The sequence below is a fragment of the Protopterus annectens genome, chromosome 2.part1 (assembly GCF_019279795.1).
Source record: "Protopterus annectens isolate FY-2018-M chromosome 2.part1, PAN1.0, whole genome shotgun sequence".
Classification (NCBI taxonomy): Eukaryota; Metazoa; Chordata; order Ceratodontiformes; family Protopteridae; genus Protopterus; species Protopterus annectens.
Window position 1 is genome coordinate 1,742,935,889 of NC_056729.1, and position 20,616 is coordinate 1,742,956,504.

General features: G+C 42.8%; 1 protein-coding gene across 4 annotated transcripts in view; it reads right to left on the minus strand.

Annotated features, from left to right (window-relative positions):
• The window catches only part of ACAP3 (ArfGAP with coiled-coil, ankyrin repeat and PH domains 3), a 1,969,869-nt gene that overhangs the window by 379,246 nt on the left and 1,570,007 nt on the right, over positions 1-20,616 (minus strand). For all 4 annotated transcript variants that reach the window (XM_044063200.1, XM_044063202.1, XM_044063201.1 and 1 more), the window contains exons 8-9: positions 18,700-18,795; positions 17,793-17,867 (exon numbers count right to left, since the gene is read on the minus strand). In XM_044063200.1, the coding sequence (XP_043919135.1) occupies positions 17,793-17,867; positions 18,700-18,795 (171 nt within the window). The remainder of the gene's footprint in view (positions 1-17,792; positions 17,868-18,699; positions 18,796-20,616) is intronic.

The window sequence follows — 20,616 nt, forward strand, 5'->3', positions numbered from 1 at the left end:
AAGGCTCTTGCCATCCCTATAGTGCCTTTTTTAGGTGGTGTTCCAAAGACCAAATTACCACTGTAACAGCTGTAAATAAATGCAATCTAAGGGTCATGCTGCTCAATGCTAAAAGTCTAAATCTCAAGATTCGCTCGCTCGAAGCACTCCTCAAAATGGAGAACATAGATGTTTGTGCTGTAACAGAGACCTGGTTTACTGAGGCAGAAAGCACCCCTGTGCTACCAGGCTATAACTCATTCCACACCTTTCGGCCCTGGAACATGGACCGAAGCTCCAAAGGCGGTGGTGTCTCCATATTCATAAAGGATATGCACACTTCCAGACTAGTAGCCCAGCATAATGCCTCTGAGATACTTCAGGTACAACTAACATTGGGTAAGATGGTGATCTAGGTCATAGCCTGCTATAGGTCCCAACCATGTCCCTAGACTCTCACTCCAAGTTCCTAAGCACCCTGGAATTTATCAAGGTCCAACCCAACACTCTCATACTAGGAGACTTCAACTACCCCTTCATCAACTGGGAAAACTACTCAAGCACCAATACACTGGCCCAACGCTTCCTGGAATTCATCAATTCCAATGCCCTGGACCAGCTCATTCTTACCCCCATGAGAGGAAGCACCATCCTTGACCTGGTTATTACTAACATGGGCAACTGTTGCTCTACACCAATAGTCAATTCCTCCCTGGTTAGATCTGACCACAAGCTAATCACCATGGAAATCCACATCTCACCCACACCCCCCGCAAAGGTATCCACCATGAAAAACTTCTCCAAAGCTGACTTTAGACTCCTAGAAACAGAGGTGGCTAACTTCACGGCACCCATGCCAATGGAAAATAGATGTATGACTGCTGAATCATGCACCAATGCACTGTACAAACACGTACATAAATGCATGGAACTAGCCATACCCAACAGAACCAAGACGCTCTCCTTCAAAAAAGGAAGCCAGTCTGGTGGTCCCCTGCCATTAATAAATTTTACAACAGAAGGAAGAAACGATTTTTCTGATGAAGTCTTTGGGACGAATAGTGAACATTATAGATTCATAGGTTGGTACTAGGCTATCAGCCCTAGGGCCTATACAAGCCTAGCCATAACAATTCCCTGGCTATTTCTTCCCACACTATTTACTTCCCTGGACCCCTGTCTAGCAGGGCAACTGACATGATCCCCAGGGTGAATTTCCTTTCTCCCATCCAATCGTCAATGTTCCTTTTGAAGAAGGCCAAAGAGGCACTCTGCTTGACATGTATGGGCAATCTGTTCCAGAGTCTGAGGAGTCTCTGGGTCAGGAACCTATCCCTCCAGCATGTTTTGTTTATTGTGATGACAAGGTTTAGATCCCTGGAGCGTGTGACTCTGAGGGAATAGGATTTCTTTAAGTGTAGCATGTCCAACAGCTCTGGGTTTGACATGACCTTGTATGTTAAGGAGAGATCGCCTCTGAGTAGACGATATGCGACAGAGTATAGCTGGAGTTTTTTAAGGTGGTCAGCGTAGGGCATCTGCTTTAGGCCTGTGATTCTTTTATTGAGGTATTTCTGCGGCCTTTCCAGTTGTTGCAGATGTCTTGAGAGGTACATACCAAACGGGGCGTTGTATTCTATAATGGGTCTAATGAGGGATGAGTACAGTGGGATAATGACCTCCTTTTTTTCTGGATGAAAAGCCCTTAGTGATTAGGTGTGCCACATAGAAGGATTTCCTAACTATTGTGGTGATGTGGTTATCGAAGGTGAGACCACTGTCCACCTTTGTCGCTAAGTCTCTTATCACACTTTCGGTGTTTAGTGTACTGCCACCTATATGGTAATTCATGGGTACATGTTTTTTCCCAAAGGGGATAACTATACATTTCTTGGCATTGAGCTTGAGCCTATGGCTCCGGCACCAAGCATCTGTTTCTGTAAGGCCCTTTTGTAGAGTATCCACATCATTTGGGGATTCAATAATGGCTTCCAGTTTGCAGTCATCTGCGAACTTTGTTAGCCAGAGTCCCTTAGTGCTGGCCTGTACTTCAGAGAAGTAGATGCCAAACAAGAGTGGTTCCAGGACTGAACCCTGAGGTACTCCACTTGTCACTTGTCTGGAGCTGGATTTGGAGTCGGCTACTTTTACAGTGTGGGTTTTATCAGTAAGCCAGTTAGCAACCCATTAGGTGACGTATTGATTAATGCCCAGCTTAGTACGTTTATCTATGATTCCAGAGTGGGGGATGGTGTCAAAGGCCTTGGCAAGGTCTAGATAGGCTGTGTGGACCACCTTACCCTTGTCTATGGCTCTGGAGACTGATTTGAAGAAGTCAATCCGGTTCAGGAGACAAGATCGGCCCTTCACAAACCCAAACTGGGTGGGGTCCAGTGTTTGAAGGTTGCCAATGTCTTTGTTTATAAGTTCCATGATAATACGCTCCATGGCCTTGCAGATAAGGCTCGTCAGACTGATGGGACAGTAGTTTCCGGGATCCAAGGTGGATCCCCCTTGTGGAGTGGGATAAAGTACAGTTTTGTACCTACCATAAATGTAGATGTTCGAGTGCTAATACAGCTGCAGTCATCACAGATGGGTTCTCCTGCCATCAGACGGGCCCTCGGTCAGCTGAATTCCAAAGTCTTGGTCCGGCGTCGGTTGTTGTCGCTTTCTTTCCTGACGTCAGTGTGACAGGGGTATATAAGACACAGCCGACGCCATTTTCTTCAGTCTTTCTTGCCCCAGATGTCAGGTGCCCCCAGAAGGAAGGCAATATATATATATATATATATATATATATATATATATATATATATATATATATATATATAGATATTATATATAATCATGCAATGCAATATAATCAAAAATCAGTAGTTGCAAGCAAATACACCACAGAAGGATAACCCAATCAGGTTGAAAGTAGAGGAGTTAGCCACTAGGAATGTTCCCAGAGGGGAAGGAGGGAGGGAAACTTGGACTGCAGCTGTATTAGCACTCGAACATCTACATTTATGGTAGGTACAAAACTGTACTATGTTCATCGTGCATACAGCTGCAGTCATCACAGATGGGTAGAATCCCAAAGCTACGCACAGGGTGGTAGGCACTAGGTGGAACTGGGAGGAGCTAAAATGCCCTGCAACACAGCAGTGGCAAAGCCTGCTCTAGTTTTGGAATATAAAGATAGGTGGTAGTGTTTGGTGAAGGTATGCACAGAACTCCAAGTGGCTGCCTCCAAAATATCTTTGGTTGGGACTCCTCTGAGGAAGGCTGCAGAGGTAGCTCTGGCCCTTGTGGAGTGGGATCTGATGCCTGCAGGTACAGATTTACCATGAAAGGAGTAACAAAAACATATGCAGTGACCTATCCACTTTGAAATTGTCTGTTTGGAAATAGGCTTCCCTTGAGTTCCTACAGCATAGGAGACAAAGAGTTGTCCTGATTTCCTGAAAGGCTTTGTTCTGTCCAAATAGTAACGCAGCTGTCTATGGATGTCTAAGGAATGTAGCAGCCTTTCCCCTTTGTTTTGAGGATTGGGGTAAAAGGTAGGTAAGTGTATGGCCTGATTTAGAGCTACCCTTGATACTACCTTAGGCATAAATGACGGGTTGGTTCGTAGAGAAACCCTGTCCTGATGGAAAATGAGAAAGGGCTGCACAGCCTTGAGGGCTTGTAGTTCCGAGACCCTACGAGCTGAGGTAATAGCCAGAAGGAAAGCTGTTTTCCAGGACAAATATTGCAAATCTGTTGAGGCTGCTGGTTCAAAGGGAGGCAATGTTAATTTTTCTAGAATGTAATTAAGATCCCAGGCTGGTATTGGTTGTTTCCTTGGAGGTCTTATATTCTTAGCCCCTCTGAGGAACTGCTTTAAGAGTGGGTGAGAGAATAAGGGTGGATCAGTGTTGTATTCTGCCGAAATGGCTGAGGCATGTATTTTAATGGAGGAAAATGAAAGTCCACTGTTCAGCAGCTCAGCTAGATACTGTAATATCTGAGACAAATTCAGTTTCCTAGGATCCTGGCCCTTTTTCTCATTCCAAAGGCAATACCGTTTCCATTTTGCGGAGTAAGCTTTTCTAGTAGATGGCCTTCTTGCCTCCAAAATGACATCCTGCACCTCCTTGGAGAGTAAGGTCTGTTGTGGTGCTAAGGAATTTTCCATGCAGTCAGGTTGAGTGTTTTCAGCTGGCTGTGTAGAATTTGGTAGCTGTGCTGAGTCAGGAGAAGAGGCATTAGAGGTAGGGTCCAGGGCGGAGAGTGTGTTAGACTCCTCAGGAGTGGGTACCAGTGTTGTCTTGGCCAGTCTGGTGCAATCAATATCATCCTTGGTCTGTCTGCTCTTGCCTTCAAGAGCACCTTGGGCAGTAGAGGCAAAGGAGGAAAGGCGTAAACTGTCAGTGCTGCCCAACTGAAAGAAAGGGCGTCCACCCTCCAGGCCTTTGGATGAAATGTCCTTGAGCAGAATTTTGTCAATTGATGATTCTTGTGGGAGGCAAAGAGATCTATGTCTGGCCTTCCCCACGATTGGATTATCTTTGTAAAGACTTGAGGATGCAACTTCCATTCGTGCGGATCTGTCATATTTCTGCTTAGATTGTCTGCCAACGTGTTTTCCAAACCTGGCAGGTACTGTGCTTGAAGTTCGATTTGACATTCCAGAGCCAGGTTCCAAAGTGACATGGCCAGCCTGCACAGGGGGTATGAATGTGTTCCTCCTTGTTTGTTTATGTACCACATTACTGTGGTGTTGTCTGTTCTTATCAATAACTGTCCTGGATGCAAAAGGTCTTTGAAAGCTGTAATTGCATTTATCACTGCTAGCATCTCCTTTTGATTGATGTGAAGATGCTTTTCCTTTTGGGACCACTTGCCCTGGATGCACCTGTCCGTCATGTGTGCCCCCCAGGTGTAGTCTGAGGCGTCTGTTGTGATGACTTGATTTGCTTGCGGCTTGCAGAATGGTAGACCTGTGTTTGTTTGGCATGCTAGGGCCCACCATAGAAATTCCTTTTGCAAACATGGAATTAGTGGTATTATCGTTTCAAAACTGTGGCTGTGCTGAGACCATAGGTTCTTTAGGTACCATTGAAGTTTCCTCATTTGCAACTTTGCATATGGGATTAGAAGAATGCAAGATGCCATGAATCCCAGAGCCTGCAGGATTTTCCTTGCAGTTAGCCTGGTACAATTTGCTAGTGTCTTGAAGTACTGAGTTAGTTGCCACTGTTTTTCTGGCGTAAGATAGGCCATCTGGGTGTTTGTGTCCAAGCTGGCACCCAGGAAAATTATATTCTGTGATGGTGTTAGCCTGGATTTCTCTTTGTTGACTGTGTATCCCAGGTAATTCAACAACCGTGTTACATAAGCCAGATGTTCCAGAAGTAAGAATTTGCTGTCCGCCTGGATCAGGCAATCGTCCAAATAAGGGTAAATTTGTATCCCTTGAAGCCTGCAGTAGGCAATTACTGATGCCAGGCATTTCGTGAATACTCTGGACGCAGTAGATAAGCCAAAGGGCAATGCAGAGAATTGATAGTGGATTGAACCTGCAAGAAATCTGAGGTATCTTCTGCAGCTTTGTCTGATTGGGACATGCGGGTATGCCTCCTTGAGGTCCAATGTTACCAGCCAAGACTCCTTGCCCAGCATGGGAAGAAGCTGCTGTAAGGTGAGCATCTTGAATTTTGGTACGAGTAGAAATGTGTTTAGGATGGATAAGTCTAGAATGGGTCTCCAATCGGTTCCCTTCCTCGGAACCAGGAATAGTCTTGAGTAAAAACCTTGACCTTGTTCGTGAGTAGGTGCCTCTTGAATAGCTTTCATGCCCATGAGCTTTGAAATTTGTATTTGAGCCTCTGCCCTTTGATTGTGTGGCAGGTTCGGCATGCCTCTCATTTTTGGAAGAGTGTGAAAATGAAATCTGTAGCCTCTGTTTATAATGTCCAGGATCCATTTGTCTTTTGTGACAATATGCCAATTTTTTGAAAATAATGCCAGCTTTCCTCCCAAGGGTGCTGCCACCTGAGCCTTGCTTGGCATGGAAAGGAGGAAGTCATTGGGTTTGTTTCCTGTATTGTTGTGCACTGTCTTCACCACCTCTTGGTGCTGGAGATTGCCATTGTCTGCCTCTATATGATCCTTGAGATTGTCCTCTGCCTCTTGTGCGCCTGTATCTACCTCTTTGGGGCTTGTCCGTGGCTGGAAAGGACCAGTTTTTTGAAGGCCAATTTCTGCTAAAACGTGGTGGTTGAACCTGTAGAAAAGCCTTGACTGTTTGCATTGATTTAGCTTTTTCTTCCATTTTTCGTAGAATCTCCTCAGCATTAGTACCAAATAATACATCCTTTTGTAAAGGAGCATCTAATAGTTTAGCTTTAACATGGTCAGGCAAGGTTTGTTCCCTAAGCCAGGCATGTCTACGAATGACTGATCCTGTAACAGCAGCTCTACTTGAGGCTTCTAGAGCATCATAGCCACATTGTAAGGTGCGTTTACCCACTTGTTCTGCACTATGCATCATATCCTGCAACTCCTTTAAATCTGGTTGTTCAGGTTGTGACATTTTATTCTTTAATTGTGATAACAGAAACTGTTAATATTTAAGCATATGGAACTGACAATTTAAGGCCCTCATGGCTAAGGTGGCTGGGGTATATACCTTTTTTCCCCACCTTTCTAAGGATCTAGACTCTCTCTCGGAAGGTAATTGATTCTTAGCAGTAGAGGCCTTCATTCCCTTTGGGCCTTGAGAAATGGTTTCAGGGTCTGCATTGTGGCTTTTGTAAAGGAATTGGTGTGAGTTAGGAACTCTGTAGTACCTATCAGGCTTGACTGGGGCAGGAGGCAGGGAATCCGGGTTAAGACAAGCCTCCGAGTAGACATCGTCAAGTATGTCCAAGATAGGAGGTATCGCCAGAGGTCTGTGCTGAGGTAGCAAAAGAAATTCCCTAAGCCTTTTCTTGGAATCTGAGAAATCTTGGCCTTCCCAATGGAAGTGTTCCCTCAAGGTATGCAAGGTTTCCCCGAATGAAAAATCCTCTGGGGGGGATACAGAAGGAATAGACTGTTCTGCATCAGAATCTTCAAAAGGGGAGTACAAATGCTCCTCCACATCAGAATGTTCTGAAATAATGGAGCCCTGGTCAGAAGAGGGAGAATCTTCCTCCACTCTGGGTCTCTTGTCTGGAGAGGGCTGGGAACCCCTGATAAGAGTAATTAAATCCTCAGCCATTTTGAGCATCTGCTTTTTAGGCATGGGGCCTGGAGATGGGCCCTGTGCAACAGGCCTCTTGGAATGCATGGCTGATTTAGACTTAGTAAAGGCCTTTATGGAAAAGGAAGAAGAAGGTCTGAAGACACCATGGGTGGAAGTGGACCTGTCCACATTAAGAGGCTCAACACTCACAGTGGCTTCGGTAGCTGTAGTCAAGGTGTGGGCCGAGGAACCTGCGGTCTCGGTAAAAGATGACACCGCCAGAGAAGGGTCGTCAGTAGTCAGGGGCTGCGTAGGCACCTCGCTGAGAACCGGACCACGTGTAGCCGGTTTTAGCGTGGTGTCGGTGGAGACCGCGGACCTCGCGTGTCGGTCTTTGTCCTTGCGTTTTTTGGACAAAACAGTAGTCGGAGTCTCCGACGACATCTTATAATTAAAAGCTTTACCGAAAAAGTGCTGGGCGAACTCCGCCCGACGCTTAATAGTGCGTTTATTGAAAGTAGCACAAAAGCGACAGCCCGAGACGTCGTGGTCTGGGCCTAAGCAAGGTATACAGAGGGAATGGAAATCCTTATGCGGTATTTGCTTCCCACAAGAAATACAATTGTTAACTTTGTCTGACATCGGTATGAGGCAAGAAAAGTTTCCCCAACAGGGTACTTAGCTTTAAAGAAGACTTCGGTTTCCAAATTTTCGTAATTTCAGGAGCTGGCCGACCGGCACTTGCGAACTGCTTCTGCTTCGGGCACCGCGCAGCAAAAAATACTGAAGAAAATGGCGTTGGCTGTGTCTTATATACCCCTGTCGCACTGACATCAGGAAAGAAAGCGACAACCACCGACGCCGGACCAAGACTTTGGAATTCGGCCGACCGAGGGCCTGCCTGACGGCAGGAGAACCCATCTGTGATGACTGCAGCTGTATGCACGATGAACATCTGTAGCTCTGCACCACTCAGTGGGCACGAAACCTGAGGTGAGGCTATGATTAAACATGACACTTAGGTGAGGTGCCAGTTCATATTGTAGTTCATGTAGTACACAGCGCGGGATGTCATCTGGTCCCATGGATGCTGTATTCTTAGCTTTGGAGATTGCGTTTTTTACCTGTGTGGCCATTATTACCGGAATTTGGCAATCTTCCGGTATTGAGATGGGCCATTTAGGGGGTGAGAGGGGGGGGTGAAGTTGGCACTGAATTGATCTGCCAAGATATTGACAATATACTTGGGATCAGTATATTTAATGCCATTCTGTTTTAGCTCAGAGCAGATCTGAGCATTGACATTTAGATTCTTGACATAGTTATAGAATGCCTTGTGGCTGTCTTTGGAATCTTTGGCAATTTTATTTTCGTAACTAGCTTTGGAGGATTTTATGAGGGATCTCATGAGGCTGAAAAGGGAGGTTTTTGCATCCTGGGATTTTCCTCTTTTCTGCAAAAGTTTCTTCCTTTTGTTGTAAAGTTTGTTTATGGCAGGGGACCACCAGATTGGCTTCCTTTTTTTGGATGAGAACATCTTGGATCTATTTGGGATGGCATGATTCATGCATGAGTGGATGTGCTCATACAGTGCCTTAGTGTAGGATTCAGCAGTTGAACTTTCAGTTCCCGTCTGCATGGGTGTCATGACGTTTGTCACTTCTGACTTGAGTAGCATGAAGTTGGCTTTGGAGAAGTTTTTTATGGAGGTTTCCTTACTGGGGGTGGGGGTGGGATGTGGATGTTAAGGATGATTAGCTTATGGTCAGACCTGACTAACGAGGGGGTGACCATAGGTGTGGAGCATCGATTTCCCATGTTGTTAAAGACCAGGTCTAGGATATTGGAGCCCCTGGTGGGACTATGGATTAGTTGATTCAGGGCGTTGGAATTTATGAATTCAAATAACCGTTGGGCAAAGGTGTTGGTACATGAGTAGTTTTCCCAGTTAATGGGAGGGTAGTTAAAATCACCCAGTATTAGGGTGTTTGGTTCTATCTTAATATTTTCCAGTGTGTTTAGAAAGGTGTAGTGAGAATCTTGGGGTGTGTTGGGGATCTGTAGCAAGCTACAGTTTGGATTGCAGTCTTACCTAGTGTTAGTTGCACCTGGAGAATTTCAGACACATTGTGTTGGGCAAATAGCCTGGTGGTGTGAATATCCTTGGTGAATATTGACATTCCTCCACCTTTAGTGTTTCGGTCCTGGTTTCATGGCCGAAAAGTGTGGTATGAGTTGTAGCCTGGTATTGCAGTGGTGCTCTCTGGAGCCTTGAACCAGGTCTCAGTTACTGCACAGATATTGATGTTCTCCATTTTTAGGAGTGCCTCAAGAGAGTGCATTTTGAGGTTTAGATTTCAAGCATTGAGTAGCATTACCTTCAGATTTTGCATGCTTGCACCTGTTATGGTGGTGGTTTTGTCCTTTGAACTTTGCCTAAAAAAGGCATTATAGGGGTGGCAAGAGCCTTAGCCAGTAACCTGAATCCCAAGGGCGACAGGCGCACACCATCTCTGGCAAAGCATCGTGGTCTGTCGATCATGTCGTCCCAGGCAGACAGATACTGGATCCCTTTGAATGACACTAGAAGCTTAGCCAATTGTTGAAGTCAACCATTTTGTCCTTATATTGTGGTATCATTCTGGGCGAAGGCAGGATGCTACTCAGGGCTAGGGTCATACCTGCCTGGGCCACATGATCCGAGAGCTCTTCCATGTCTCTTTTCATGTAGTCCAGGGAGGTACGTCTCAAGTCATTCACTCCAACATGGACAATGACAGAGTCATATTTGTACTTGCTGTGGAGTGACTTGAGTGCATGCGTTATGTGGCGGATCCTGGCACCCGACAGGTAGCTGACTGTAATTTTCTCCTTGTTCATCCTGGTGAGTGGGACATCAGTGTGCCAGACTATAGAGTCAACTATGACTAAAGTGTTAGGTACATTGTCTTGCCTTAGGGGCTGTTGTTGGGTGGCACACTGGTGTTGTGAACTATGTGATACTTTGGTTGTGATTGGTGTTTGTTTGCGTTTCAGCTTCAGAGGTCCTTGTTGCTTGGGCAGGTTACAGTTAAGGGCCTCTGCATATGTGGATTTAGTGTTGCTATATGTGGGTGTTGGTGGTGTGGTTTTAGAAGGGCTATGTGTTGCTTGAGGTGTAGTGTGGGTGTTAACCTTCTCCTCTTGACTGTCTAGCACAATCTTGGGTGGAGAGAGCTTTGCTTCCATTTTGGCTATGTAAGTGCATCTCTCACAGGTTGTAGTGTTGGGTGGTAGGAGGAGAGGGTTGTCTGTGTACATGAGGCAATTGCTACATTTCCCCAGTATGCCCAGATTCACCAGGTGGACAGGAGAAATCACGGAAGCTGACCCTTGGACATTCCTGGTTTGGTGCCTTTTTTTTTTTTTTTTTTTTTGTAAAGTACAGGAGCTGTTTTCCCTTACCATTACCTTTTAACTACGCTAAAAAGAAGTTTCTTAGCTTCTTCGGTGCTTTACTTGGTGGATTTTGTGGTTAGAAGGAAGAAACTGTTGCAGAAAAAGGTGAAGTCCCAAGACTGGAAAAATTCCCTTATTAGCCTCAACAAAGCCTCCAAAGCCAGCTATGAAGGCAGAATTGTGGGAGATACTAAAAACAACCACAAAGCCTTATTTAGTTATAACAAGAATCTCCATGGCAAAAACCAGATTTTCTGTGAGTTACTGGACAATGGTCCCTCTTATACTGAGCCAACAGATATTGGTAACATACTGGCCGACAGATTCAGTGCCAACTTTACCCCTCTCTCCCCCACTAAAGGACCAAACTCAATACCGGAAGAATGACAGGCACCATGCATTACTGCAGCTCAGGTTAAAGCTGCATTGCCTAAGGCCAAGAGTACAGCTTCCATGGGACCTGACAATATCCCTGGCTGTGTTCTACATGAATTTGAAAAATTAACTGGCAGCACATCTGTGTGCTCTGTTCACTTACAGCCTCACCTCAGGCTCTGTCCTTACCGAACGGTGCACTGCTACACTCATCCCTCTCCATAAAGGAGGAGCGACTACAGACCCTGGAAATTATCTCTCCATTAGCCTGACGAGTCTGATATGTAATGCTATAGAGCTCATCATCATGGATCTAATTAACAAGGATATAGGGAATCTCCAAACTCTATATCCCACGCAATTTGGATTTGTGAAAGGTTGATCATGCCTGCTCAACCTGGTTGACTTCTTTGAGTCAGTCATCAGAGCGGTGGATGAAGGTAAGGCAAGTTCATACAGCCTACCTCAATATGGCCAAGGCATTTGATACCATTCCTCACTCAGGAATTATTGATAAACTCACCAAACTAGGCATCAACCCCTATAACGTTAGGTGCACTGCAAATTGGCTCACAGATAGAACACAGAGTGAAAGTAGTGGATTCCAAGTCAGACTGCTGACCACTCACCAGTGGAGTCCCACAGGGATCGGTCCTGAGTCCACTCCTGTTTGGCATCTACTTCTCAAAAGTCCAAGCTAACATGGAGGGACTCTGGCTAACCAAATTCACAGATGACTGCAAGTTCGGAGCCATTATTAACTCCCCAAGTGATGCAGACATCCTACAGAAAGGCCTCACTGAGACCAATGACTTGTGTCAAAACCATGGCCTTAGGCTTAATGTCAAAAAATACATCATCCCCTGTGGGAAAAACTCAGTTCCCACTAATTACCACATCGATGGGAGCCCACTGATCACTAAAGGTGTTATAAGAGATCTGGGGACACAGGTTGATAGCAACCTCTCCTTCGACCACCACATTGCCACTGTGGTCAGAAAGTCCTTCTATGTGGCACATCTCATTACCAAGGGTATTGCATCCAGGAAGAAAGAGGTCATCATTTCTCTCTATTCTTCCCTCATTAGACCAATCATAGAGTATAATTCCCCATTTGGAATGTACCTCACTAGACACCTGCCACAACTGGAGAGGCCACAAAAGTACCTCACAAAGATGATCCTTGGCCTTAAACACGTCTTTCATGGACAGACTCAAACAACTTCAGCAATTCTCTGTCTCATATCGTCTACTAAGAGACGATCTCTGTTTGACTTACAAAGCCATGTCTGACCCAGCTCTGTTAGAAATGCTACAGCTAAAGAAATCCCAATCCCTCCACACCACATGCTCCAGAGACCTCAACCTCACTACCAGAATCAACAAAACATGCTGGTGGGACAGGTTCATAACCCAGAGACTGCACATGCTCTGGAATAGACTTCCCATACATGTCAAGCAGAGCACCTCACTAGCCCTCTTCAAGAGAAATATTGATGAGTTGATGGGAAATAAAAAGTTCACCCCGGGGATCACTCCAGTGGCTCTACTTGATAGAGACACTGGGAACTAACGACGGGTGGCACAATGCCAGGGCACTTCGGCTTGTAAAGGCCTCAGGGCCATTAGCGTAGTACACACCTATGAACCTATGAAAAGTCTTTTTTGTCTAAGCAGGTATACAGCAATTGTGTTCTTGGTGGGCCTATTTGTTATGGCTAATGACAACATTACCTTAACTACAGAGAAGGGAATGTATATACTAAAGAGATATTATCCCTTCCTGGAAAGTATATTTATGGTTATATAAAATAACATTGGACATATGTATTTATTTACTATTTACTTATTTGACATTTGTTGACCAGAAAAGTCTGACTGGGTTAATGCCCTTTTTTCAATGGAGGTCCAGGGAGAAAAGCTCCACAGAAGAAACAACATTTCACAGTTACAATTCATAAAGTCTACAAAGAAACAAAAATACATAATTACAATTTATATATATTTACTGTTGGTAATGTAGCACTCGAAGGCATTTGGAAAACAGGTGGGTATAATCCTGGGGAGCCAGAGATTCTAGCTCTACTCTGCTCTGAAGCTGATCAGTGTAAAGCTTATTTCCATGTAGCATAGGCTGACTATTACAAGAGGCAGCAGTGCACATTAACTGTTTACCTCTAAGGCCAATCACATTTGCATATTAATTGGGTTGCAGCAATGTGGATCAAGAGACCATACCCATACATACCTCATTATTTGGTGGCACAGGATGGGATTTATACATTACACACCTATTTATCACAATTTATTAGGCAGAAGTAATAGTTACATCACCAATAGCCTAGTGCTGTCAGCCTTTCATAGTATATGTCCACAGCATTTAGCAGTAAACTTAAGCAGTCTGCAGTGAGATGGTATTTACTGACTTTACAGTATCTGGGGTCCACTCTGTACATACTGGCTGTAGATCAGCTGGTAGAATATCTGCCTTTAGTGGTGTAAGATAAGAAGGCTGTCAGTTCAATTCCTGCACCAGGTACTTGGATTCATTTTGTGCTGTTTCCACTCCACATAAAAATGAGTACTTCTCTTACTATATTCAAATGTAATTTGTACAAATTAATCTGTAACCACAACCACTGGCCCTCATGAATAGCGGAGGCATGTAATTACCCCAATATATACTTGTTTATCCTACCTGTGGATATTTATAATACAAAATGTAAGGGCTAATAATTACCATACATAGGCTTCTTAATTTCACCACAGTATCACCAGTGATCTTTATATCAAATTATTCAGACCACTAGCCTAGTAGCTACCTATGAACCTATTATGGCAAATGCTTTCTACCTCTCTGACCTTTGTGCTTATGACAATATGTGATCACAGATGGGAGGAGGACACCATGGAATGCTTGGGGATACTTTGAAGAACATTTAACCCTTAAACCATTACCCCCCTCAGGCTGGGCAAGTCAGTGCAAATGGTTCATTCCCCTCAACCAATCTCTTCCACTGCTTGAGTTGCTATTCAAACTCTGGTCACTGGATTGCACTCGGAGCTTCATCTCCATGCATCACAGAGACAGACTTGTGTGGTTGGTTTGAATACAGTGGTTAGTGTTGTTCATTTATTGTAAACCTGTTCTACTGGCATATGTCCTACTGTCCCCATTTCATCACCATTGCATGTGTATGATGTTCATTTTGGTCTCATCACCATTACATGTGTATGATGTTCATTTGGTATATGATATATCTGAACTAGTGTTCGCACACTTGTGCATATTTTATATATATATATATATATATATATATATATATATATATATATATATATATATACATACATACATACACACACACACACACACACACACACACACACACACACACACACACACACACACACACAGAGGCATGCGCACATATACAGACGTGTGTGTGTGTGTGTGTGTGTGTATGCATATGGGTATATAACAAGTAATCAAACAAGCACCAAATGGCAACATACTGAAACCAAAGTGATCAAGGCACTCCCCACTGAAATTCCCCAAAGGGCTTTAACATGGGTTCAACAGGGTGGAATATTCACAATTCCACATTCACTAAGCCCCCAACAGATCTGGGGAGAGCTTTAAACTAGGCCTAGGAGTGGTGTATGTCCAGTACTGTATATTTGATCAGGCACGCTTGACCACCGCAAGTACTTGAACCATTTTGTGATTAATCACTTACATATAAACTCTTTCTCTCTGTCCATTTATATATCTAGGTATGCACATAGGTACAGTTGTGTATATGTATGTAAAACAGGTACATAAAGAGGAAAGCATGTACAGATAGGTAGACAGAACATACATACACATAAGCAGAGAACAGAGTGTTCGAGTTTATATAAAATAAGATCCTGGTTTAACTTTTTCTCCATTACAGTTAATTATTTGTGTCTTTTGGCTTTTCCCGGTTAGGGGATCGCCACAGCGGAACTCTGGTCCGCTAATGATTGGCAGTAGATTTTTACGTGCTGGCTTGCCGGGCCTAATGCACAACCTTCAATGAAGGAATGCCCATTCATGCATGTCGCCACGCAGAAGACGCTCTACCTGAGAATCGAACGGGCAACGTCTAACTGTGAGGCGGAAACACTCCAGTACAGTTAATAAGGGTATATAAAAAACTCTTTTATGTTATTCATGGTACAAATAAAAAGTTAATACAGAGGATTAAGGCTGTGTGTTAACGGGCTACTTCAAATGGTACAGGGTTTGATTCCCATGATCTTCATTTGCCTACTGTGTGACCCAGAGTAAGGTAATTAGACTGTGCATTGGAACAGTTGGGAATTTAGGCTAGAATCCCTAATAGTCTCCAGGGCTGCAGGCCCAGTAACTACCTAGGAACCTATAAAATGAAAAAAATAAAAAAATAACACACAGTTTAGGCAAAGAAAAGTACTTAGTTCATCAGACTTCATTAGGAATTAAAGTTGTAAACTCCTGAAGTCAACTGCTTGTGTTTTCATCATATTCTAATGACAAAATAGCCACTTCTGGGAAGTGAAAGAAAAACGGCACTCAAATACTGGGAAATTACTACATTTAAAATAACTGCTTTTTGTCCACTGCATTCTCAGACATCTTCAGATCAAGTTAATTCATCTGCTTCGATGTATCACAGTATTTTTATCTATATAAAACCACAAATCAAGGGAGTTCAACCATTGCTTGCCATTAAATCCTTCTAGAAAATAAAGAATATAAAAGATGATATATAAAATGGAATAAAGTAAAATAAAATGAAAGCAGCCTAGAGTGACTGGCAGTCCAATTTTATTTGTTTTTATTGACTGGGTTACTCCCACTTGGCCTATAACATGGTTACCCACTCCTTATCTAACAAATCAGGTACCAAGGTGTGAAAGTAGAAGAAACCCATTAAAAATGTAGTTATGCCAGGAAAAGGCACACAATTATTTTAATTTATTTCTTAACCAAGTAGGTGAACTGGTCTTTCTTGGATCCTTTTTATCCATGACCTGTTTCACAAGGCCAAAAGTTAAATACAGCAAATGTATAATTTAGTGCAGTCTATAAACAAGCTTACTTTGAGAGGTGACGGGAATATGAGTTCTTAGAAAAAATCCATGCACTCATGGTCCAAAAGTCAGGGCTGAACCCTAGGTCCTATAGCTGTGAGGTAGATTTCTTACCTTTGAGTGACTATGCTGTTGTCCCTAAAGAAGAAGGTGGGAGAACCACAGTGCTGCTTGAAAAAGTATGTGGAATGATCACAATAAAGTTCTTCATGTCAGGGCTTCTTTACCTCAAAAGACTTGTCTAGTACATTGGAAGTCACAGAAACCATAAATTCGAGTAAGCACTGAATGAGTCCACTTTCCACCTACTTCCCTAAATGGGCAGGCTGATTGGCAAGAATTAAAAAAAAAAGACCACATAAAATACATTTGGTCTTACACTTTCAACCCTCGTCAAGGCAGAAAAAAGGTCTGAAAAGCTGTGTCGCTTACATAATTAACAAGTAAATAAAATAATTAAAAACGGTACATTTTGGTTTTAATGGCTGCTATTTGACACAAAATGGAAGGACTCAAACACTGCAGATATTAGAGTTCCACTCTGTCACAGTTTAAGCTGAAGCAATGGGAACAGCACAGCCAGTTCTCTTTCACACACACACCTTTTACTTCTCTAACTAAACATCTCAACTGTCTTGAGATTGAATTCAAAACATAAAATTTCATAAAAAGGCTTTTACTTTGGTGAGAAATTTTAAATAAAAGTGAAGTTTTATGGAAACTGGGAACAACAAATATCAAATCTGCGACTTTATTTTTTTATTTATTTACCATTTGCTGACCTGGTTAGTTCCACTAAGGTAGTAGTGTCTTTTCAGGGGAGAACCAAGGTGGCATTTATACTACTAGGGGAAATTTTGCTAGGGCATCAGGGAGCTTACCCTACCTTTTTGATAGATGCCGTGGGATTTTTCACATCTGCTTGAGCTACCACTAACTCAAGCAGATGAGGCCTCAGTTTAACATCTCATCCAAAAGACAACACATTCAGGAGTGCAGCAACTGCCTTACGCTGCTCTGCAGTGTCAATAATCAATCAGCCTGGTTTGGGAATAAAATCCACAGCCTTCCGCACAAAGGCAAGTGTGCAACCTGTCGCACCAGTGAAACACCGACAGTGATGATCGACAGCATATAAATACGTGCAACTAAACTTCTGAGGACAGTAATTCTGATCACTACAATAGTGCACCTGCGACTACAAATGCGTGGGAATATATACATTGCGGCTGTAGAATCTGAGAGTACTTCTACCATACCAAGGTACAGCAATGTAAGCTACAGTACATATAAATAACAGGCATGTGATTGGCACAGTCTTCAGTTCGGGGGATAAGATGAAGCCCCCCCCCAAGAAATGATAAGCAGTACACTTGACCAGAAAGCACACCTGAGGCTCCTTTGTATCCAGTGTACTTAACTGTTTAACAAATGTATTTAAAAAATGTAGCTGTGAATTTCAGAAATCAGTGTTTTTGTTTGAATCAGAGTGCCTAGGGCTTGCCCTTCTGATAGGAAGCTGAAAAACAAAGATACCCTACCCAATTTTGTACCATTGGTCACATCCTTCCATTCAAATTTAATAAGCAACATCCTGAAATTACAGTGACCTTTTGGCCCTAGTTTATCAGGGAAGGTATGCTGCAACAGAAATCCCTGAAGTAAGAACGTAAATCGTAAGGTTAGTATAATTTCTTACCCGTTGTTGTATTAATGCATGCTTGTGTTCCATTTCTCTTTTTTCTACTGCAGAATCAATGACGAGCTGGTCCAGCTGTAAAGGAAAACAGCGGCTATTAAATTCCAGTACTACTTTAGTAGATCATTCTCCCAGCTGAATACACTTTGAAACTATGTGAGAACTAATTCATCCACAGCCATAAACTTTGTAATACATATTTAAAATGACAGCGTACACTGGAAGTTTGTGTGTGCATGCAAATGTATCATCAGTCCCTTTTTTATATGGCTTGACTTATTCACACACAGTCCTATTAAGATTGTTGGCGTTGCTTGTGAGACAGTATTACTTTGGGTGCTCAAATAAAACTCATAAATATCTGGTTTTAGGCAGTGTCTTCCTCCACTTTTCTTAGCTGTACCATGCCAGCCTTTCAAGCTACTGTTTTGGAAAATGTACTTCCAACAGGCTACCCTTCCTTGTCACCCAGCTAAACGCACTACATGCACCTACAATGTCAAATGAACCTATTCAATAGGACCTTATGTTACTGCTGTAACTGAATACAGTCACAAATCGCAGCTTTCTCACTCATTAGAGTGCACATATTTACTCTAAAAGTATAGCAAATAATCAGCATTTCTGGTCCCCTTGCTGTCCTCTCTACTATCCTTCATTTAATTGGTATTTAAAAATTGGCACCCTCGCGACACTACCATTTCTTGCTCTGCAGTGGTGTAATACACTGTAGGCCTTACTAAAACTTGCATCTGTTGCAATCCTTTATTCCCAACGTACACATTCTGATGTATCAAAGAGAAAAATGCCTCACTGAAAATGCTTTCATTTTTCCATTTAAACATTTTTTGAGAACTAATTGTCAGACTTCAAATGGCACAATGAACCTGTAAAAGTCATCTCTTACCTCTTCAGCCAGTTTTTTCATATATGGATTCAGTTCATTAAGAAGGCTGTAGCCCTGATGGAAGAACGTGTACTGAGCGTGCATAAATGACAACATCTAAAACAAGCAAAGACAAAATGCATTTTAACACGTTTCCATGGCTACATACACTCAGACACATAGTACATGTTACTTGCCATACTGCAGTATAAAAGTGTCTTACATTAACTATACAGACTCAAAAAGATTTTTTCTCAGGTACAATAAGGACTTGAAAAGTGCACAGTTGTTAGATGGGTGAACTGGGACCCATTGTGAACACGACTCTCTGTCAAGATTGTGTATGTTGTGCAGTCAAAATCTTCTGCAGATCTTTAAGATAACAGGATGATGAGGTGCATGTCAAGATAAGTCAGCTGCTACAGTGTTTGAGGGAGATTCTATCATGTCCTTACCAGAGAACTTCTAGTATTGGACTATTGATAAAGTGGAACATAGGGGCTGCAATGAGAGAGACAAGGTAAAGGTCATAGGTGGCTGCAGACCGTAAAAAAAAAAAAAAAAAAAAAAAAACACAATAACTGTCCACAGCCACCTTCAAAAATAATAATTGTGAGTAATCACCCACTGTAACATAGGTGGCCAAACAAAATTAATTATTGGAAGGAGTACTAAAAGGCCCAAACTGTGATAGCTAATATAGTGTAGGGAGTTTAGCTTATATGTTTTATTTTCTACACCTGGGTTTGACTACCTGTGCCACAACTTGCATATTCTGTGACCCTTAGCAAGTCACTTACAGATAGTGCTCCCAGGTCTCCCCTGTTAAAAAAATAGGTATCTGTGCCTAGTGGATGAAACTGGCTAACAAATGGGGGGGGGGGGGTTAGTTTGATATTGGGATGATGTGACCCTAAGAACGAAGAAGCATCATCAGTGTGAAACTTCATTTCAGTTGGTGTCAAAACCTTGTATCATTCTTTTTATTTCACTTTTTGGTTCACAGTTCACAAGACACAAAATACTCTAAAAAATGAGCAAATTAGAGCTGTACAGTATGCAAATGTAGGCTAATCTTGCGTTTACTGGCAGTGACTGACACGCCGCTTGTTACCGTCTTATTAGTCTACACTTGCCACTTACTAGAGATGACAGGACTAGACAAGTTAGCAAGTCTTTACACACAGTCATTTGTCTGCCATAAGTGACATCCTCTGTAGGAGAAACATTAGAGGATATGTTAGTTTGCAAAACATGAAGTAGCGAAGTGACAATTAGGGAATACATTTATTAGGGGACCATTTCATCAAGATGTGCTCAGCTGAGGTGAAGAAACTAAAGGAGCCAAAACTGGCACAAATTGTCACTTACTCCGAGGTTTGGTGACCTGTAACTCATGACTATGATATAGTTATTACCCTTCTTAGGAAGAGGTGTGTAGAATGACAGACGCATTAGCAAGGTATAAATGGCCCTGTGGTCTCAATGGATTCTTATCAACTCACCAAAGCTAGTTTCAGTGAATGCAAACTAATCAAAAAACATTCACCAAAATGACCTTCGTTGAATGTTGGAACAAATTATTTTTTGCAGTAGGGCAAGTCAACCCTGCCCTGTCATATGTGGACAACCACCATACCCCTGGACTTATACATACCAACTTCAAGGTTGCTCAACAGTGGAGAAGGAGGCAATCTCCACTGTCAGCGAAAGTAGTTTCAGTTAACAGTATTAGATCTTTTTGGATTCATTGACACTACCTTTTCTGACCTGAGACACTCCCATCTTAGTTGGCTTTTGTATCTCCAATGATAAGTTCTATGCAGTAGTTTGAATACAGTGGACGGCCTGCTTCACATATGCAGATTTCTCTTGTCCAAGATCACTTGGTCCATCTGTTGTGAATGAACACCCTTTGATGAAATGCTCAGTGAATAC